Source organism: Podarcis raffonei, chromosome 4 (assembly GCF_027172205.1).
Source record: "Podarcis raffonei isolate rPodRaf1 chromosome 4, rPodRaf1.pri, whole genome shotgun sequence".
Lineage (NCBI taxonomy): Eukaryota > Metazoa > Chordata > Lepidosauria > Squamata > Lacertidae > Podarcis > Podarcis raffonei.
In genome coordinates, this window is record NC_070605.1 from 61,781,416 (window position 1) to 61,804,826 (window position 23,411).

Consider the following 23,411-nt stretch of genomic DNA (forward strand, 5'->3'; position numbering starts at 1 on the left):
TTCTAATAAGATAGTGTAGCATGAAATAAGGTCTTATTTTCTTCAGGTTTCAGCTGCCATTTCTTTGTGTGCTTAACTTCCAAAAAGGGAATGAAAGATCTTGGGTTTTTACATATTATTGAAGTCTTAAGTGTACCCATCATGAAACTTCATTCACTCAAAAATCAGCATAATGAGCATAAATTAAGTGCATGATAGCTGTAAAAGGTTACTAAGTACCCAAAGAAGAATATAAGATATATACTTTGGTTTTCTTTTAAAGTTCTTCTTTGTACTAAAAAGATCCCTTCAGTTTTTTCCAGAGAACAATGCCAGCTTAGGTTGATGCAACAGCTGTGACCTTCACTAGACAGATATCAATACCCTGGTAATGTCAAGATTGGACTATTGTAGTGCTTTGGGTTCTATTCAAAGTAGTGTTAAGGGCAATCAGTCTGCAGAAGAATTTCTCCTCTTTTGTCTCCCCACCCTGCTCAACATGCTGCCTTAGTCTGTTCTGAGGGTTGGGGTAAAACTTAGAGAGGAGTCACTCTGTTAGCCATGCATATTACAGAAAGCTACTCATTTCTTCCTCCTGCCAACCTAGCAGTTCGAAAGCACGTCAAAGTGCAAGTAGATAAATAGGTACCGCTCCGGCGGGAAGGTAAACGGCGTTTCCGTGTGCTGCTCTGGTTCGCCAGAAGCGGCTTAGTCATGCTGGCCACATGACCCGGAAGCTTACGCCTGCTCCCTCGGCCAATAAAGCGAAATGAGCACCGCAACCCCAGAGTTGGCCACGACTGGACCTAATGGTCAGGGGTCCCTTTACCTTTACTCATTTCTTTAATATCCTAGGACTGTGATGCCCCTAGATCTAATACAGAGCCTCAGTAATCACCTAAATCTGGAGGGCCACGAGCACTGCATTGAAAATAAATCCATCAAAATAAGGAATTTCATGATAGGTTTGTTTGACACTTATATGACTAGCTAACTTCACCATGGTATGGCTCTCCTTTATCACACACACAGCCCAACAAGACAATGGCAAAAATCCACCAACAGCATACAAATCAATATGGCTAACCTGATCCAAAACACCCACCCACCCCACTCACACATGAAAACAAAGATCACCACACCCAATCACAAACAAACAACCATACCCTAGGCCAACCCCAACCTCTCTCACCACCAAAGGAACACAAGTGAATAGCAGAGAACCTGCACAAGCAACGCTGACACAAAACCCCACATATATTAAATAAAATAGAAACTTCGCCACCCGATCCCACCTCCACTCACCTTTCCCCCTTCTACCTCTTTCCCCCTTTTCTTCCTAATGTCTCAACAAAACTGATCTGTAAAAATATTACTTGAAAAAAGAGGCATTGCACATACTTCTGTAAACCAATAAAATCTTTAATAAAATTACATTTTTTAAAAAAAAGACTAGCTAAGATAGAAGGAGAATGAGACCATCATATTCCCTGTTGCTTCATCATAGTCGCAGGCGCTGTGTTGCACCTGACATTTTGGGGGGGATGACATCGTGCAAGCATTGTTTGTTTTTTTTTTATAATATTTTTTATTAAACAATTTTTATATTAACACAAACAAAACATACATAAACAAGCAACAAACAATGACAGAACAAAAAAAAAGACAAGTACCATTTCATGTCCTAATTTCTTAAACCTTACTTCCTCGACTTCCTCTCGCTTCCCGTTTCTGTATTCCAAGTTCTTATAATTATTCAGCGAATCTTCCCTTATTTTACTATAAATTTATGTTAGTCATCCTTATTCTCTTTGTCTTAACCATCACTAATAGTAACCATTTATTTTAAGCCCAACACCATTCTAACTGTCGTTAATTTTATAGTACTTCTTTAAATAGTCCTTAAACTTCTTCCATTCCTCTTCCGCCGCTTCTCTTCCCTGGTTTCGGATTCTGCTCGTCATTTCTGCCAAACCCATGTAGTCCATCACCTTCATCTGCCATTCTTCCAGTGTGGGTAGATCCTGTGTCTTCCAGTACTTTGCAATAAGTATTCTAGCTGCTGTTGTAGCATACATAAAAAAAATTGTATCTGTCTTTAACACCCCCTGGCCGACAATACCCAAGAGAAAGGCCTCTGGTTTCTTGGGGAAAGTATATTTAAATACCTTTTTCAGTTCATTATAAATCATTTCCCAGAATGCCTTAATCTTCGGGCACGTCCACCAGAGGTGAAAAAATGTACCTTCCTTTTCTTTACATTTCCAACATTTATTATCAGGCAAATGGTAGATCTTTGCAAGCTTGACTGGGGTTATGTACCACCTATATATCATTTTCATTATATTTTCTCTTAAGGCGTTACACGCCGTAAACTTCAACCCGGTGGTCCACAACTTTTCCCAATCAGCAAACATGATGTTATGACCAATGTCCTGAGCCCATTTAATCATACTTGATTTTACCATTTCATCTTGTGTATTCCATTTCAGCAGCAGATTATACATTTTTGACAAGTTCTTAGTACTGGATTCTAACAGTTCAGTCTCTAATTTTGATTTTTCCACCTGGAAGCCTATTTTACTGTCTAATTTAAACACTTCATTTATTTGATGGTAATGTAACCAATCTCTCACCTTCCCTTTTAGTTTTTCAAAACTCTGCAATCTCAGTTTGTCCCCTTCCTTTTCCAAGATTTCCCAATATCTTGGCCATTTCGACTCCATATTTAGCTTTTTAACTGCCTTAGCTTCCATTGGTGATAACCATCTTGGAGTCTTATTTTCCAGCAAGTCCTTATATCTAACCCAGACATTTAATAGTGCTTTCCTGACAATATGATTTTTGAAACTTTTATGCGCTTTAACCTTGTCATACCACAAATATGCATGCCACCCAAAAATATTATTAAATCCTTCCAAATCCAAAATGTCTGTGTTTTCAAGAAGCAGCCATTCTTTTAGCCAGCAGAAAGCTGCCGCTTCATAGTACAATTTAAAGTCTGGCAGGGCAAACCCCCCTCTTTCCGTGCAAGCATTGTTTGCGCACGCATGATATCGTGTGTTGCGCATTGGCATGCGTTGTGTGTGTGACGACTGTTGCATCAGGAGAGGCTGGTCAGGCCTCCTCCCCCTGTGATATTCACACAGCAGGCCACACTGGTCCGTTTGTGTCTCTCAACTCGGCACAGCATGGGGTAACATAGTGCTAGGCCTTCTCTGCCCCCTCAAGATTGTGGGGCCTGAGCGGACATTGCGGGGGCCACAGCCAAATAGAGTTGGTGCGCCTGATCATAGTTCAATCCATCATAGTAGGTTTCAAAGCTTTCTTGCTTTGTTTTTAGAGCGACCTGTAAGCTGTTTGGTTTCCCTTCAGGTTCAATGAAAGACTCACACTAGTCTATTCAAGAGAGAATCCTGGAGTATTTTCCAAAAGTGTGGAAAATACAAAGATTTCACAATGAAGTTGAAGGTCGCAAATGTGAAATATCATGTATCTGTGGAAATTTTTGGTAACCACTCATCATTAATTTTTGATCTACTGAAGGCTGATTGCATATTACTAAGCATCCTTATCTTTGGCCACTTGTGCATCTGTTACTCTGCATCCCCTGATTAACTCTCGGAATCGTCCCTTTCCTCTGTGATTGCTTCCATTAGTTTGATGCTATCATTTCTCTCCTAAAGAAAATTCTCTGTGAACTGTGACCTGCAAAAATTTTGTTTTTTGATGTAATGTTTAATTTTAAAAAACTCCAAGAGGTTTTAAAAAGATTGTCTTGATTGTAGTCTAAAACTGAATAGCTTGAATTGCTGAAATAAGAAAAGAAAAACCTCTGTTGACATTTTAAGCCAGCCATTTTACAGAGATCCAAAGAAATGCTCAATTAGACAAACAGGTACTGTTGCCTTAGAGTATGAGATACAAATCATATGTTATTAGTAATCTTTGTTGTCTGCCATATCTTTATATAAGTGAAATGGTGCCACACATACAGAGGAGAGAGATATCAACAGATTTGTGCTTTGGATATTTGCAGAAGTACGTAAAGTTTAGGGGTGCCACTCAAATAGCCCAATGACAATCTAATATGTTTAGTGTGTCTGGAACACTGGGCTGTATGTTGAAAATGGAAAACCGCCAAGAGATGAGGTAGAACAGCAACTGGAATCCCAAGCAGGAAGCACTCTGCATTGCAACATTTTGTTGCATGTTCCACTTGTATTATTTAGTATCCCTGTTTGATTTTCTATGAAAGCAACACAAATGCAAAAAGAATTTCTACATCCACCCCAGCCAACATGGGCAATGGTCAGGGATTATGGGAGTTCTTATCCAGCAAAGCGTGTTCTCATTAAAGGAGAGCACGTGTTGCGGATGGGGCCGGGCAAAGCACCCCATGGTTGCCAGGCAGGATAGATTGAAGGGGCTTGGATCGGATTGGTGGTTGGTGTTACTGGGGTAAATTTGATGTTGCCAATTTAGGGGTGGGAACAGAGGTTATTTAAACAAGGCTCACAGCATGTTCCTTTCTCTTTCGCTGTGGGCACTGGATCACCCGCCCGCCCTCCCTTGATTGGGCTTGTGCTTTGACCTTGCTATGCCTGTCATGGGGTCGTCCGCATTGGTGTGGGGGCCTGGTAGGAATTTTTCCTTTTGGCTGATTAGTGTGTGCCAATTGGTTTTTGCCTACTGCGTAGCAAATCGTCACAACTTGTAAGGTTGGCGGTTAGGCATTGGTTAAATTGGTTGGTGGAGGGGTACGGATTGGCTGTGCCTGCCCCTCCAATGCTGCTGCTGCACGGGAATTCCGTTAAAGGAATTCAGGGGCTTACCATTCTTTCGTCCAAACCCCTGGAATCGGGTGCGGGCCGCGTAAGCCCCTGGGAGCATGCGGGGAGAAGCTGAGGGTCTGTGTCGCAACTCCAGTTATCCCTGATCTTATTCCTCCACACTGGCTCTCGCTGGAATCCAGGAGTCAGTGCTGTCCCCCAAGGCGGGGGGGGGACAGCTAGTCATAACCAATGCCTAAGCAACCACTCACAATTTGTATTTTAATAAAGTTGTGGCCAAAATTATGCCAAAAACCTTAAACAAAAATTATGTGTGATGTGTGAGTTCTTGGGGTAGGGGTGTTTTGGGGACCTCAGCACGCAACATGTAGAAATCCTGCCCTTAAGGACTGCCTCTCCCAATATGAACTCACCTGGACTCTGTACTTGTCCTCTGAGCCCTTCTCTATGCCCGCCCTCACCAAGAGGTTAGGGGGTGGTTTTATTTTTATTAGCTAAGCCTGAGTTTTTGCAGAGAGTGGGAGATACATGTGCACTGGTCCTTTCAAGCACTCAAAAGACACACACCACCTAAAATGAAACAAAAACATGCTATTGTTTCTGTGGCAAGACTAAGCCTGCACTGGAAAGCCTGCTGCTTTCAAACTGAATGTAGATGAAATGGTTTATCTGCAACACAATTGTTTTGTCCATTGCATTAGATAATAACTATATTAACTATCCCACACTTTTGAATTAGACTATAAAACAGTTTGTGTCCTTGTGCCCTGTTTATCATAAATAACATTTTTCACTAGCCAAAGACAAGCTAACCCTTTAGTCAGCAACGTTAACAGAACTGTATTTTCTTTTTTACAGATGAAAGGGAAGATGTTCAAAAGAAAACATTCACAAAATGGGTAAATGCACAGTTTGCTAAGGTAAGAAAATCTCCCCTTTTGCATTCAGAATCAAATGTATGTGTTCATTTTAAGGGTAACTTTAAAAAAAGAAAAAATATTAAAGATTTTCATTAGCTATAAAGAACATGCAATCTCTCTCTCTTTTTTTATCAGATTATAAAGTATTTTGGTCACGTTCAATGTACAATGTAAGACAATAAGATTCCATAGGTAGGGGAAGAGGGTAGAGGGTGAGTGGTAAACTTACACACTATCTTGTTTTCTCAACTTGGTATGTATGTGGGGTTTTCATGTCGGTGTCAATTGTGTAGGTTCTCTTTCTGTATATTTGTTGGTTTATATTGGTGATGAGAGAAATCACCAGAAATTCTCTTTCTGTATACAGAAATTCTGTATACAGAAATTCTCTTTCTGTATATTTGTTGGTTTATATTGGTGATGAGAGAAAATTGGGGGGGGGGGCAGGGTATGCTTGTTTGCCTTTAATTGCCTTTGAATAACCATAGTGAGATTTGTTTGTGTTTGCGGAAAGGGGGTATGGAATATTGGGTCAAGTTAGCCGTATTGATCTGAATGCTGGTAGTAGATCCCTGCTATCATTGTCAGTTTCAGCTGTGTGTGTAATAAAAGGGAGCTATGCTGGGGTGAAGGTGTCCTCTTTCTTTTGTCCTCATGTCAGTTTTAGTTTTTCAGTTAACTTTTCTAATAAGACCGTATTCCATACAATTTGGTACCAATGGTCCATGCTTACTCCAGACAAGTCTCTCCAGGGTCTAAGTATGACGTTTCTGGCCTCTGATAGTAGGTGGGTTATAAGCTCTTTATGGTGCAAGTGAGCATTATTGTCTTGGAAGATATTTAATAGGGCCAATTCTGGTGTGGGTTCCAATATCTGTTTAGTTATGTTACATACATTTTGTAGGACTGCTATCCAAAAGTGTTGGATTTCCATTTTTGACCATCAGTGGTCTTTGACTACAAATTTATCACCATTGGGATTTGATGGTAAAAAGGTAAAGGTAAAGGACCCCTGACAGTTAAGTCCAGTCACAAACGACTCTGGGGTTGCGGCACTCATCTTGCTTTATTGGCCGAGGGAGCCGGCGTACAGCTTCCGGGTCATGTGGCCAGCATGACTAAGCTGCTTCTGGCACAACCAGAGCAGTGCACAGAAACACCGTTTACCTTCCCGCTGGAGCGGTACCTATTTATCTACTTGCACTTTGATGTGCTTTCGAACTGCTAGGTTGGCAGGAGCAGGGACCGAGCAAAGGGAGCTCACCCCGTCACAGAGATTTGAACCGCTGACCTTCCGCTGATCAGCACCGCTGATCAGCACCCAAGGCTCAGTGGTTCTTTGACTAGGAATTTATCGCCATTGGGATTTGATGGTAGTGCATAGTTTTTCCCTGAAATGGCTTTGCTTTTTCCTCTTTTATAGTAATAGCTCATACTGAAGATGATAATTTAGCAGTGCTGATGTGTGAACAGGCTTGTGATGGGATGGTCAACAATTTGTCATTATTGTCATCTTTGTTTACAGAAGAGTATGCATGAATATTATTTTTTAAATGAATAGCCTTGATTGCAAAATTGAGTCAGACATTGTTTCAGAAGTGTTTCTTGGTAAGATTGGCTTAAAGGGTCTGCTTTTATTGTAAACAGATGTTAAAATATATGATGTCACTGTGATCATAGAAAAATAGAGAGTCTATTAATGAAGAGTAAAATAGTGGATGACTGAATTATTTGCAGTGAAAGAAAGCTATGTACAGACTGTAAGAAACTTTTTGATTTTGAAGTCATTATATTTGTCCCTAGAGAAAACAAGACTCATACATGGTTCATAGTGACTTCTCCGTTCCAGCAATAATGAAAATGCTATGTGAAATGTAGATTACAGCTGAGTTGAGAATTTTGCAAAACAAATTTTACAAAACAATTAAGAATCATATTTTTGACATTTCTTGAGCTTGTAAAACTAGTACTGCTTTTAAAGGGACTTTTTAAAGGTTTTAGAAAGAGGCTTTGAAAGCTCACCTGCAGAATGCACCAGCATTTAATTGAAGGCTCAGGATTTAATAAAAACAAATCATTATTTCATGTAGAAGTATTAGGACTGCATTTTCATTACTGAGAAATTAGTCTGGGCTCTGGTGGCAGTTGTCCCGTGCACTTAACTTTACGTGGTGAGTTAGGATCTTAGGAGCCAACTCCTAGAGGCTGAGGCATCTCCCCCCCCCTAAAATATTTGAGGGGACTGCCCCCCAAACTTGATAGACATTCTCATTCAGATGGTGTGCGTGCACTGCTTCATGTGATTAATTATGCAGGGTGGGGCCTACCTGCCTCCCCCCCAATATTTTATTCAAGTTGGCACTCCTGGCTAGGATGGGTAAAAAGTAGCTGTTGTAGAATGGCCTATATTTGATGTTTCAAATTGATTGATGCTGCTGCCATGGCAGTATCCTGACAGCAGAGGTCTGGGGGAAATGAAATTTCCCTTTTGGCTCCTTGGCTCCTTGTACTAACAGACTACTGCTGCTCATGACAGCTTCTCAGAGATTTCAGCGGTGCATTTTGAACAAAACCTGAAGCCTTGCAAGCCACATTTTCTTTTCCATCGCAGATATTTTCAGGAGAATTGAGATTTAATTAGACTAAGTTAAGGTTTTATGGTATTGCTCCAGCTAAATAGCATCCTATTACTTATGGTTTCTAATATCACATTTTTTTCACTAGGTTACCCATGCTGAGTATTTATACATATCATCTTGGGAATATGCAAAGCCTTCAAATATTCAATGCGTTGGATAAATGTTGGTGATTTATGCATAGGTTTTCATTGGCCTAAGGCACAATATTGAGGGTGGCGATATTGGGCTGTGAGATGACGATATAGACTCTAGGCTGTGTATCAAAGGAAAGAAAGTGAATAGACTTGAAGACTTACGATGCAATAAATTGAACATGAGAATTTTAATTGTCTGCTGACTTTGGTAGGTAGAAACATTGTTAGGTAGACTTTGTTACAATAGACACATTTCACTCTCCAAACTTATTGGTTTTCCAGCTTGTCTTGAGAATTTCAGCATAGAGCAGAATAAAAGTAAAAGTAAGTAAATAAATAGATAGTAAATTTGAAAATGTGGCACTATCATAAAATTGAGCAACTGGGTTTCAGAAAACTGAGCTTTAGTGAAAACAGCAAAGAGTCTTGTGGCACCTTAAAGGCTATCAAATCTGTTACATAGCAACTCTGCTGTTTCACAGCCTCCTTGCTTTATCTGGCTGAGATTGTGGCTGGTGTACACTGATGACACACAGCTCTATTTCTCCATAATGCATAAGTCCACAGTCACTGTGCATGATTTGATCTGTTATTTGTGTGCAGTGTTGAACACTGTGGGGGCAATAAACTGAGTTTGAACACCAGGAAGATGGAGCCACCGTTGGTAGATGATTCTTGTATCTGGGAGGTTGACTGTCCTGGATGGGAATGCAGTTCCTCTGAAAGACTAGATTTGTTTGTAGGTGGTCTTGAATGCATCTTTGTCATTGGAGGCAAAGGTAGTTAAGTGTTACAGACGCAAGTCCTTTATGCTGTCTTTTTGCACCAGTAAAAGACAACAGGTAGAAGGGTTGAAAAGTTTTATTCAAAGCTTCAGCAGAGAGGCTCGGCAGGATCACTCCAAAAGACCGAGCCCTGAACTCCATAAAAATATGATTTTCTACTACACAGTGTCCTGATTGGTTACAAACACAACATGTGCCTAAGCGAGGTACATTTTCGATTGGCTGTAGCGATATTTGGAGTTGTTCTTTGGTTATGTGCTAACAGTAACTGGTCTTGGGACCCAGGCAGGGTGTAGTGGGTGCAGCCGGCTGAGGCTGGTTCTGTGGTTGTGATTGTTAGAACATGGTTATGCCAACTCAGCAGACTGCATACATGGAATGCCCTCCCTAACACTAGGGCGCCAGCTTCTCAGGTGCCTATCATAAGTGGTTAGAAGTACTGTTTACCAGCTGCAGCTGGTACACTAACCATGGCCATTCTTGTACAGGGTACCCTGGCTACAGTGATTCATTCATTGGTAATCTCAAAACTGGATAATTGGAATGCACTCTAGATAGGACTACCCATGTCGATTGAAAAAGCAGTACTGCCCAACACTCATTATTCATGCCAGCTCAGGAAATATGGATGTTGTGATTTATATCAGCATACTACTTTTTGTTTGGTAAATGGTATGATATCATAAATAACCTGCTACTGTTCTTTTGGGTTGTCAGAAATAATTTTAAAATAAATTATATAAAAAGCAGTATTCATGGTCACAGAAACATCCTAGCTAATTAACAGATGATGTGTATTTTGCATTTCTGCATTTCTTTTCCTTTAAGATATTCTGCTTGATTTTATCTATTATGTTATGTTGTTTTGCTTTGGAGTGAGATTCTGTACATCCTGTAGATATGTATTTTACATGAGTTTGTGGTATAGAAGTGAATACAAATTAATAATAGTGGGATGAAAGCCCTTTATCTCTGTTGTAGCTACAGGTGATAGAACAGAATTTCTTGATAAGTTGTAATCCCACCATTTCATGTGATAAATCTCCCTTTGAAGTTCTGTGTTTCCCCCCCAGAAATGGCTATTTAAATGACAGTCAGTGACACTGTGCTCTGAGAGGTTGAAATGTACTCCCTGAATATGTACCCTGCTGCCTGAATATTGCACTTTCTGATATGAAATTTGTGTCCGTTTATTATTTGGGGTAGAGATTGGCCTGTTTGTCCTATGCAGAATACAGAAAGGCATTGCTGGCTGGTGATAGTATGCGAATGGGACATCCCTGATGTAGTTGCCAAATTTATTAGGTCCTGTAATATTGTTGTATGAATTGATTTGGGCAGAGCAGCTTTCTTGCAGGGCCTGATGCCTGTTGCAGTGTCTCTGTTATGTGATCTGTTGCCGATGAATAGCTGTCTTTGTTAGGAGGTTGTCTATAAGCAAAGAAAGGCTTACCACCCACGGCATGTGAGAGTATGTATTGTGGATCCTTGATGATATGCTTAAAAGGGCAGCATAACTGTGAGTAGGCATGTAGATGAAGCCACAAAAAGTGGCAGCTTGGTAATTTGACTCAGTGTGTCTGTCCATCCATAATTAAATTGGCTCACCATTTGAAAGATTTCCCTATGTCTTCTGCCAATACCATGAATTCTTTAGAAGATATGTGAAACAACTGCAGTTGGATCCAGATAAAATACCGGTATGTCTTCCAATGGCATACATAGGACAAAAAAGGCCAGCCTTCTCCCCAAAAGTCTTTCTGAATGGTCAGGGGACTCTGCTGAATGGTATGGACTGAATCCTGGGAAGCTTAAGAGAAAGAGGGATATAAATCATTTGATAGAACCGCACATTTTGCTTTCCCAATACTATTCTGGTGCCTTGTGACAATAAACAAAGTTATATTTCAGTCAGATTGGGACTTGGTGATCTGTTACCAATCCCTCTTAGTAATTAAAGTGCAGTATAACATCCCTGTGGTATGCTATAACTCTGGGCACAAGATCCTGAAATATCATGACTCTGTAGTGATGCATGTTCAAGTGTAAGTTCACATGTAATTTGATCAAGGCCATGCCTAGCTGGGTGACTCCTTATTTTATATCCTCCTAAGAAAATAGCATACAAACTGAAAAAGTGAGAATAATGTAGAAGGAAATGTGGTTAAGAGAAGGACACTTTATGTAATTATTTATGCCAATCTTATGTGAAACTACATTGCAGGATTTAGGCTGCAATCCTATGCCCACTGAACACGAGAGTAAACATCATAGAATTGAATGGAACATTGAGTAGACATGTATAGGATTGCTCTGTGCATGGTTCCTGACTCACAAAATTATCAAATAGTAAGCACATTCCTTTGCGAAGAATAGGAATAAATTTATTTTTAGTGTCTTTCCAAGCTGGTTGCATACTTTTACCTCTCTCTCCCTCTCTCTCTCTCTCTCTCTCTCTCTCACACACACACACACACACACACAGAGCAAGACTAAAATTGGTATGAAGTTGCATTTTTTAACAATGTAAAATCCCAATTTATTTTCAGCCAGGGCATTAGGGGATAATTAGAAATCTGTAGTGATAATGAAGTAAATAGACAGTAGAAGATATAGATATAATAGTGGGAAGAAAATTCTGCTTGCAAAGAAAAGCTATAACCGGATTTTCTAAATTGTATTATCCATTGTGACTAATACTCCGCAGTCACATTAGACATGCCATCCTGTTTAGTTTCATGGCACTGGAATTAGTAAAGAAGAAAGTGTCAAATATTTGAAATTTAAAGCTAGAGGTGGCAGATGAGCTAGAAAACAGCATTCAGAAAAAAATACTCCCATTGAACATAAAGTTGTTGCCAAGCCACACGTACTGTCATATTTGATGGATGATGGCTGAGGGGGAGAAAATCTAGAAAATTTAAGTGATTCAGATGCATGTTCCCCAATTCCAGGAAAAGCTGTCCAACTGTTTTTCTGATATTGTTGAACAGGAGGCTTGATGGAAAAATATATGCTTGAGTCTCATTGTCAACATGATTCAGAAAGTCAAAATGATAATAGGCCAACACCCAAATGACTGATTTTTAACTCTTTTTCTGCTTATTTGATGTATCCATTTACATTTTCCCAATCTTCCCAATCACTTGGAATGTTTAATTAACAAACTGTCAGTTTTATGCCTTACAAAGGACAGAAGATTTTCTTCCCCAGTATTTTGGGGAAATTACACACAAACCTTATAGCGGAAAAATACGGACTCTCCTAATTTATACCATGCCTTAAATCCAAAGGTATGGTTTCATTTAAAGAATGCTGCCTCCTAGCTTTATGAATAATTAGTGACCAGAGGGGCTCATGTGGTGGAAATGTGCATTGGTAAAGGATTTTTGGCTCTTGAGTTATTTTTCCACCATAGTGGAAATAATGGGGGTGGGGAATAAGATCTGGATTGCTTTCACTTTTCTGTCAGCAGGTTCTACATGAAGATCTCATATTGTCTCTGTTTGTGGTGGCCATAATAGAAATTGCACTGTTTTGAAAAGCTAAGTAAGGGTTATCTATGAATAGTTTAATAGAGTTTGGAAAATTTCTCTGTCTAAAAAGTGACACAACCGTTGGACTGGCTAAGGCTAGAGAGAGTGATAGAGAGCAGGCTACATTTCTGGGAAAATTGTATTCGCTAATAAAATTAAAGCTAATTGGGGTGGTCCCTAGCCTCCAGAGGTGATTTGGGAGGGACTCTCTTATTTAATGGCAGCTGGAACTTCGATCCTGTAAAAGTTGCAGTGAAGCTTTTTCATATTTGTTTTACTGTGATATGATAATGAGGGACTGGCTGCATACATACCATACATGACTTGCCCCAGAGCATCCTGGGAACTGCTGTTAAGCATTCTGGGAATTGCAGCTCTGTGAAAGGCAGGGCTGTCTTTAGCAGATGCGGTGCCAGGGTGCAAATATCCACCCAGCGCCCCCAGATTACCTTGGATAGTGTTGGGGTGGCCGTAGCTGCGCACTGCCAGCCATCCGGGGGGGCACAACTCTCCCCCATGCCGCTTCAGGAGAGCGATCCTCGCAGAGGCTTGGGAATGAAGTTGCACCCTTCCCAAGCCTCCTCGGGAGGAGAGTGATCGCTGCAGAGGCTTGGGAGGAAAGCTGAGTGCCCGCCAGCCATATAATTGGCAGGGCGCAGCTGGCAGGCGTGCAGGGAAAGGGGAGGCCGCCGGCAAAGCTGCATAGCTCCCCCACTTGCTGGGGCGCCCCTGAGAGGCCGGCGTCCTGGCACAACGCACCACTAAGCCCTATGGGAAAGACAGCTCAGGTGAAAGATAAACTACAGTTCCCAGGATTAGGGGAGAGGTCATGCACTTTCAAGGTGAACATGCAGCCACTCACTCTGTAATCCAAGGTTTGATTATTAATTTTGTGTTACATTTGGGAAAAAAATATATAGAAGAAGCGAACAGCAAGTGGTGTGGTGTTGGTTTTTTTTTTGAGAGCGTGAGTTAACCTAGTCTAAATCTTGCAGTTTATTAAGAGGGACCTCCACTCACCAGTCCTCAACTGGAGTATATTTGGGAGGAATGTGAGGAATGGGAATTATAGCAGGGACTTCTGATATTTGGGCTGAAGATAGGCAGCTGAGATTCATTTAGTTGTTAATCTTTTTCTCATCCCGCCCACCCCCCACCCAAAAGCATAAAGCCTACATAGATTCCCCTCTGTCTTTCGTTTTAAGACACATTTTTATCTTCAATAGATTGAATATGTGTCCTCTCTCCAAACCACAGTGATTTATAAATAACTTGAAGGAACAAAAGAAATGAGCTTAATATAGTACTGGGATATTGGTTTCAGTGGTGCATATGTCTGGCTTGCCGATTTGTAAACATTGACATATTTGCATGATTGTTGCTGGCAGAAGATATCATTGTCACTGTGATTAGAACTCATTGTTGCTAAATCTAGCCATCTTCAAAACATTTGAAGCAAGAGAGAACTTTAAGAAATTATACACAGGCAATTCATCTCCTGGTAGATTTATCTTCCATATATGGATAAAAGAAAGAGCATGTTTTAAAATACAAATTGTTTGAAATGCTTGCAAAGGCGATAACAAGCACAGTGTTACACACCAGCTCAATCTCTGTCAAGTGACTGCAAATGATTCCGGGTCTGCAGACGGGCTCACCTAGAGTTAGTGTTTCCTTTGGGAATGAGGCACAATGGAGACTACAGTGTCTTTATGATATATGGTTTCTTAACACATATATGCAACCTGCAGCTTTCAGTGGATGGGCTCACAGCAAAAGAACCCCAAAACCCTATTCCATAGCAGCAGCAACCATAAGCCCAGCACTAGCCTTTCTCTGCAGCCTAACTTGCACTGCAGGACCCAACCCAGTTTCAGGGTTCTTCTCTGCTTAACTCCAACTCCATTCCTCCACCTCTAATTTTTTTTTTTTAATAATATTTTTATTAAAGAATTTTTTATAACCACAAAAACATAACAATACAATACAATAAACACAAATACACAAACAAACAAAAACAAAAACAAAAACAAGTACAATTTCATTATCTTAATTTCTTATACCTTTCTTCTCCGACTTCCTCATGCCTCCCTTTTCTGTATTCCAATTTCTAATCAATTATTCAGCAAATCTTCCCTTATCATTCCTCCACCTCTAGCCTAACGTCCGGTCTCTTTTATAACCCAGGGGAAGATCCCTCCTTTGATTTTCATCCCCCTAGAAAGAAATCTGTCTCACTTCACTAACATTTGTTGATTTGGCTAAAATTACTGTGTCTAATTGGGATGCGGGTGGCGCTGTGGGTTAAACCACAGAGCCTAGGGCTTGCTGATCAGAAGGTTGGCAGTTCGAATCCCCGCGACGGGGTGAGCTCTCATTGCTCGGTCCCTGCTCCTGCCAACCTAGCAGTTTGAAAGCATGTCAAAGTGCAAGTAGATAAATAGGTACCGCTCCAGTGGGAAGGTAAACGGCGTTTCCGTGCGCTGCTCTGGTTCGCCAGAAGCGGCTTAGTCATGCTGGCCACATGACCTGGAAGCTGTACGCCGGCTCCCTCGGCCAATAAAGCAAGATGAGTGCCGCAACCCCAGAGTCGTTTGTGACTGGACCTAATGGTCAGGGGTCCCTTTACCTTTACCTTTACTGTGTCTAATACACTAACCAGTGTGCCTAGTTTAATTATCTCTTCACACAAACTAATTCCAAGGGATTAACAGCTGCTAACCTACATCTTAAATACACATGAGTCTGCCTATTACTGGTCATAACAAAGCAGTTCATACTGGTGAGCCTGACATCGATAACAGGAAAGGCCCTAGAATAGATAATTCAATAGTCAGACTGTGAGCACTTACAGAAGAAATGTTTCTCAAAAATAACTCATGCCAGACAAATCTCATTTCTTTTTTTTTTTTGACGGAGCTTCGTGGATCAGATGACACCAAACTGAGAGCTGTAGCTAATACCGCAAAAGACAGAATCAAAATGCAAAGTGATCTTAACAGATTGGAGCCCTGGGCCCAAATAACCACATGATTTCAATAGGGATAAATGTAAGGTTCTGCGCTTGAGTAGGAAGAACCAGCTGCATAAATTTAAGATGGGGAGCACCTGCCTTACTAGTAGTACATGTGAAAAGGATCTGGGGGCTTAGTGAACCACAAGCTTAACATGAGTCAACAGTGTGATGTAGCAACAAAAAAAAGCTAATGCCATTCTAGGCTGCATCAACAGAAGAACAGTGTCCAGATCAAGGAAAGTAATAGTACCACTCTGTTCTGCCTTGATCAGACCACACCTAGAATACTGCATCCAATTCTGGGCACCACAATTAAAGAAGGATGCTGGCAAACTGGAACGTGTGCAAAGGAGGGCAACCAAGATGTTTAGCCTGGAAAAGAGGAGATATGACAGAAGAGGAGATATGAAATTTGAAGTTCATAAATACATTAGTATTTAGCAGCTTTGTCTGAGTTTCTCCGCATATAACTTCGCATATCCTCAGTGTGCAATTTTCATTATTACTAGCCCAAATATTGTATTTTTCCTAAGTAGCTAGTTCACATGTATCTTTATACCAGTTAGCTATTTTTAGCTCTTTGCTTGTGTTCATCTTCTGGAGAATTAGTGTTTAAGCCATTAAACTCCTCATTAATTCCCCCCCACACTTTATTGATGTGCCTATTTTAAGTATCCTAGGACAAAGAATAACTTGGATCATTGGGTAACTCTTTTTTTAAAAAAAAATCATCTTAATTTCTTTTATTAGTTTTTGTTGGAGGAATAACACAAACTACTTTCTATTTTTAAACTGTTTAATTTCCATCTAAAATCAGAACCTGGCTAGTCCTAACTATTTAAAATTAGTTTCTGGTTCCCCAACCATGACAAAAGGTGTGTGTGTGTTCTTTTTACTCTCTAATAATCCTATATTCTAGATTTAGTAGGGATTATTTCCCTAACCTATGACAGAGCACTAAAATGTTTCTCATCTTATTGAAACAGTTGCTTACCTCAAAATTCTTCCGTGGTTTTCTTTTAGGAGAAACTGCATTTTTTTGTTCAGATTTTGATCTGGGCAATAGCACCTGACACCCATGGAAACAACAGGTCCCTACCCTCTCTGCTGCAAGAAATTTCCCTAGTCTTATATAAACTATTCTGTCTTCTCTTGAAATTCCTACGATGTTTCCCTGAAGAAGGAAACTCCAAATTTGCTTCACCTTTTGCTTCAGGCAATATTTCAGTGGCAGGCTGACATAGCATTCCCTTATTGCTAAGTGGAACTGATAGAAGCAAGCAAATGAGGAAAAGCTCAAGCCTTCAGTCTTAAAAGAAACCATTACAGGTGGGTAAGATGAGAAAAGACACAATTGTCTTCTAGTCCTTCCATATCACTCTTGGATAACCCAGAAAAGGTGAAGAACTCTGTAGTTCATCTACATACTTTCCCAAGTTTCTTTCATCTCGCTAGTTTAGATAGAATCATAAAATTGTATTGTCTTCTAGTCCAACCCCCTGCAGTGCAGGAATCTCAATTAAATTGAGCATCCAACCTCTGCATAAAAACCTAATGGAAGGAAAGGCCAAAATACTGGCCTTGATTTGACTAGAATAAAACCAGTAATGCATTAGGAGCAAAAATAAAAACTTAAAGTAGGCAGTCATTTTATTATATATGTAATTCATTTGTTTTGCTTCATGGCACTTGTGTTAAAATCTGTACTGATTTTTTAATGCACATTATTGCATGGCGTATCTCTGGCTGCATCTGTGAATGTCTCTTCTTTTTTTGACGTTATACATATTCAGTGTTTTGCGTAATTGCATCTTGCCTGTTTGCCTCTTGCTTCTTGTCACAAATATTAGCAGGTGGAATATTGACACCAATTACTGGGTGCACAGATTTTGAGTCATTGGAAGCTCATTGAACAAGCTAAAAAACAAGTGATTTTAGAGTATGTCCCATCGATAAATGCAAAGAATAGCTCTGTACCATTGATTTATTACAATGAAACTATACCAATTCATACTCAAATCTATAGCAATTTGCATATTCTCTTTGGAACATCTTAAAATATTCTTTAAAAGTAGGTATTGAGCTTTAAAGCACCTGCACTTAAAATGTTAATCAGAGGCATTTTATTCTTTTTATATGTAAAAAAAGATTCACATAATTTGATATTTAATATCTTTTTATCTTCAAATTTCAATACAACTCACATTATTATTTCTATTCATGTCTTTCATCGTTTAAAGCATGGGTCACATTTTTTGATGTTGAGAGGACAAAAATGTAAGACTGGAGGAAACAAGATAAAAATGCATGGAGGTTTGGCACTGTGTTTCCTGCACATCTTTGGGTATGTTCACATTACCACCTTAGAGCACAGTAAAGTTGGGCTTTTTCGGTGCATTTCACATCTCTTTCCCTCATAGCTGTTCACACCAGCATGGCTTCATTTGTGTCAGATTTATTTCAGTATACACACCAGGGGATGTTGACAGGGGACATGTCTTTAGTGTGCTCACAGCTTGGTTGGAGATAAATTAAGAGTGGCTTAAGGATTCCAGTCAGTGTGAAGCTGGTTTGAGAAACAACACATCAAACAGTTGCATTTTATAGCAAAGTGCAGGATGCACTTCTGAAACAAATGTTGAAGAGCCAAAATGATCCTCTTGGGCATCTCCTTCCCAACTGCAAAACAAAAAAACACAGGAGTTCAAAACATTCTCAGAGTTAAGCAGCAGCATTGCATTGAAGATAGGTTGTTAAATCTTTTTGCATATACCATTTAGTCCTCCTTAAAATGCTTGCCTCCCCTCTAGCAATGAACAGACCACACCCTGTTAAGTAAGTTTAAAACAGTTTACTTACTAAATCCAAAGGTCTGGTTCATGCATTATTCCATGCAGCAGCAAGAAGAACACAAGTAGGTGCAAAAAAGGCATATAGTTCCATACCTGCAGTCTGAAGTTGAAGCAAGTTCAGACACGTTCATCTTGGTGGATTACATGGTAAGAAGAGAATAAGGAAAGGAAATAGAAACAGCTTCACTTCCTCCCTCATGGAGAAGAGAGGGCATGTCCAAGCTGAGCCTAGGCATGGATCACGTTCGCAACCTGAGCGTCCACTGTATGATTTATATTGTAAGCCAATAGTTTATGCGCTAATAATAATAATAATAATAATAATTTTGCTATGTATACCCCGCCCATCTGGCTGGGTTTCCCCAGCTACTCTGGACGGCTTACAGCATATTTAAAAAATTGTAAAACATCACTTAAAAAAAATCCTGATACAGGGCTGCCTTCAGATGTCTTCCAAAAGTCAGATAGTTGTTTAATTCCTTGACATCTGAGGGGAGGTAGTTCCACCGGCCGGGCGCCACTACCAAGAAGGCCCTCTGCCTGGTTCCCTGTAACCTCACTTCTTGTAGTGAGGGAACCGTCAGAAGGCCCTTGGAGCTAGACCTCAGTGTCTGGGCTGAACAATGGGGGTGGAGACGCTCCTTCAGGTATACAGGACCGAGGCCATTTAGGGTTTTAAAGGTCAGCACCAACACTTTTAATTGAGCCCTGAAACGTACTGGGAGCCAATGTAGGTAGGTCTTTTAGGACCGGTGTTGTATGGTCTAGACAGCCACTCCCAGTCATCAGTCTAGCTCCCACATTCTGGATTAGTTGTAGTTCACCTTCAAAGGTGACCATGTAGAGGGCATTGCAGTACTCCAAGCGGGAGGTAACTAGAGCATGCACCATTCTGGTAAGACAGCCCACAGGCAGGTAGGGCCTCAGCCTGCGTACCAGATGGAGCTGGTAAACAGCTGCCCTGGACACAGAATTAACCTGCATTTCCATGGACAGCTGTGAGTCCAAAATGACTCTGAGGCTGCGCACCTGCTCCTTCAGGGACACAATTACCCCATTCAGGACTAGGGAGTTCCCCAAACTGGCCTGCCCCCTGTCCCCCCAAAACAGTACTTCTGTCTTGTCAGGATTCAACCTCAATCCATTAGCTGCCATCCATCCTCTAACCACCTCCAGACACTCACACAGGACATTTACTGCCTTCACTGGTTCTGATTTAAAAGAGGTATGAATGTGATTTATTCATATACTATAATATTCTATGGATTAGTTGGTGGTAATTATTTTCTGCTGCATTGTGAAACTTTCATGTGCTCTTGTAGCAAAATGTATGAAGTGTTATATCTACATGATATAAAACGTCATTTAGGTATAAATTATATCCGAAGATCTAGAAGATATTCTGCTTACCACAAAAACAAATGATTACTTCAGGGGACTGAAAATGCTCTATATGTATAAGTAGGCTAGCTTAAGAGTCATCGACAAATCAGATGCAGACGCCAAATTTGGAACATTTTTGTGTCACTGATTGACTTATAAAAAAACAAACCTTGGAAACTCAACTAATCAGCCATCTAATGTGTATATCTAATGCACAAAGTTCATGTTGGTGGTTATTTAGAAAATCATATAACTTCATGATAACATATACTTAGAAAACAGTCTACAAAAGGTATATTGTTCTAGTAGGTACTGTATATCACTGTCATGAAATAGTTGTTAGCCAAGAGAAGTATTGACCCTTTTTAATCCAGATCGCATCAATCAGATGAAGAAATGTATTCAGCCTATGCCGGTAAGATACACACTTTGTCATATTATGGCTCTGGTTGCTTTGGTCAATAGTTTCTTTCATTGATAGTGGAAAATAAAACAGCCAATAAAAAATGTTTTTTAAACTTTCTCTTTTAAAATGGAGGGATTTATCCTGGCTGTAAGGGAAGAACCCTTCACTGAGGAATGACACAGCAACAGTGACAAAGGCAAATCCACATACCTTGTACAGTGGTATCTCGGGTTACATACACTTCAGGTTACAGACTCTGCTAACCCAGAAATATTACCTTGGGTTAAGAACTTTGCTTCAAGATGAGAACAGAAATCGTGCAGCGGCGGCGCAGCAGCAGCAAAAGGAGGCCCCATTAGCTAAAGTGATGCTTCAGGTTAAGAACAGTTTCAGGTTAAGAACAGACCTCCAGAATGAATTACCGTATTTTTCGCTCTATAACATGCACCTGACCATAACACCCACGTAGTTTTTAAAGGAGGAAAACAAGGAAAAAAAATATTCTAAACGAAACAGTGGATGTATGATTTTTGTGGTTCATGCTGTGGCCACAGACATGTGATCTGACAGTGAGTTTAGAGTAGCCCAATGCAAAAATCCTGAGGATCCATGTGGATCCATGCTTTGTAACCACGTTTTTGCTCCACTGCGGCCCCAGGCAACAGTGAGTGCATGATTTTTTTGGTGCAAGATGTAGCCATGGACATGCCATGTGATCTGATGGTGAATTTGGGGTGACCCAGCGCAAAAATCCTGAGGATCCATGTGGATCCGTGCTTTGTAACCACGTGTGGGGTGTGTGGAGAAGGATGCTGCTAATAATGCAGAAGAGGGGTTTAAGGGGAGAAGGCTCCTCTCCTCTCCCACTTTGCTCCTTTAAAGCAAGCAGACTCTGCTTTTCTCCCTCCTCCCCGCTCATCCCCTGCTTAGCGAGCTGAAAAACTTTGCTGCTATGTAGCGAGCTGAGTGGGGAGGAGAGAGGGACAGAGAGCCTGCTTGCTTTAAAGGAGCCAACTGGACAGGAGCCGCTTACACTCGTGTAAGCGGCTCCTCTCCTCTCCCACTTTGCTCCTTTAAAGAAGCAGGCTGTCTGTCCCTCTCTCCTCCCCACTCAGCGGCTCTTCTCCTGCTTTGCTGTTTCAAAGCGAGCCGTGGAGGAGGGAAGGAAGGGGAACCATGGATCCTCTGCTCACGACTGCAGCAGATCCCCCCGCGACCCGTAGGCATTCCCTCCATAACACGCACAGACATTTCCCCTTACTTTCTGGGAGAAAAAAAGTGAGTGTTATGGTGCAAAAAATACGGTAAGTTCTTAACCCGAGGTAACACTGTACTGTACTAAGTTTTACTGTAGGGGAAAGTGCTTGTCCTCCTAGTCACTAAAAACAAGGATCGAAGTGTTCTGGATGAATATCTGAAACACATTGAGGAGCTTTTCTTTTCAACATGCCGAAAGGTAAATCACTGTATCACGAACAGTTGAAAAGAAACCTTAATAACTGCACGGTAAATGGATTTGCTGACATTATTATATATAAATATATATCTCAAATAATTGTATGGTGGTTCTAGCTGGTGAATGGGCACATCTGCTGATTGTCTAGAAGGTGGCTTTGAACTTTCAGGTTACTGAGCCTGTACAGGAAAAAGGCTAATTTAACCAACAGCAAGATCAGCCTAAGTTTAGCCATGTGTGGTATATGGTCAACGTTCCAAAACAGAATCACTTGAGCTTGACAGCCTGAAAATGAACAATATTATTGATGTGTAAAAGTGGTTGCAAGGGGGATTCTGGAGTCTTTCAAAAAATATTTATCCCCTTCTGTCCTCTGTTCCATCATATTAGGCCCACATTGTGTTAAAAAAGTATAATTTCTATACGTTAAACTTTTTTGCTATAAGGCACTCAGTATAATCCTAAAGGGGAAGTGTTTTTCCATTTTCCATGCATCACCCTGAATCCATTGACAGCCGGCTTCATATATCAAGTAGTGCTTTTGTCTGACTACTTTGAGATGCTCCTAAGCTGCAGGATGCTCTTATGCTGCCCTTTAGTTTGTTCAGAGAGAAAAATTCAGAGTTCATTTAGAAATGTCCTGGCATTATTGTAGCTACATTAAAAATGCACATGAGTATGATATTCTAATACTTTATAGCATAAATCAAAGCAACACTGAAGTGAAATAATTTTGAATAAAAATATAGAAAACTGTCATTTAAGATACAAAAGTTATTTTTTAATTTCTGTTGTCTTCAAATATTGTGGGGGTTTTTTTTGCATTGAAAAGCAATTGAGCTGAATGTTTAGATAGCCTTTCATAAGTGTCCTTCATTACAGGCTTTTAAGTGCTAAGGGATTCATGGAATAAACAGCCCAAGCACCAAATCTGTTATTGAAATCCAATCTGTTTTAATATATATGCATCTGTGGTCTTAAAAGTGGCATTACTACAGCAGATGGCAAGCTCAGGGTCACAAGTTGATACCATGTTCATTGTGAATAAATGCCTTATAATGCAAACTGAGAAAACAACTCCCAAGTATAATAGTTGCTATATATAAATTAGCTGTTGCTACCCCATAAAGGATTTTGAAATCTTTTTTAGATAGCTTCTTGAATGCATTCATCAGCAAGGCAAATAGAATGTTACCACCTGCCAGAAAGAGGATAGCAAATAATTTAGACAATATTAATATCACATCATTAATGCATTTATAACTGATGGAGGGTGAATATGCTTTGTACATAGAGAGGCTTGAAATAAATTTCAGAATAATTAGTCAGATGTTGACACATAAAACTCCTGAGCCTATCCTAGGAAATAATGTATGCTTGACAAACTTAAACTCTGGAATTTTTAGCCATTGGTGTAGCAGCAGTGGCCAACTATATAACAGAGAAGTAAAAAAAGATCCACCAAGGACACATGTATGATAGGAATAAGAGTGGCTATTAACTAAGATTGTC

At 40.3% G+C, this 23,411-nt stretch overlaps 1 protein-coding gene across 12 annotated transcripts in view; it reads left to right on the forward strand.

Annotated features, from left to right (window-relative positions):
• DMD (dystrophin) overlaps positions 1-23,411 on the forward strand; it is a 995,174-nt gene that overhangs the window by 229,541 nt on the left and 742,222 nt on the right. For all 12 annotated transcript variants that reach the window (XR_008330242.1, XR_008330243.1, XR_008330241.1 and 9 more), the window contains exon 2: positions 5,631-5,692. Coding sequence is in view for 9 of the 12 variants with exons in the window: in XM_053386964.1 (XP_053242939.1) it covers positions 5,631-5,692 (62 nt within the window). In the remaining 3 variants the exon portion in view is untranslated. The remainder of the gene's footprint in view (positions 1-5,630; positions 5,693-23,411) is intronic.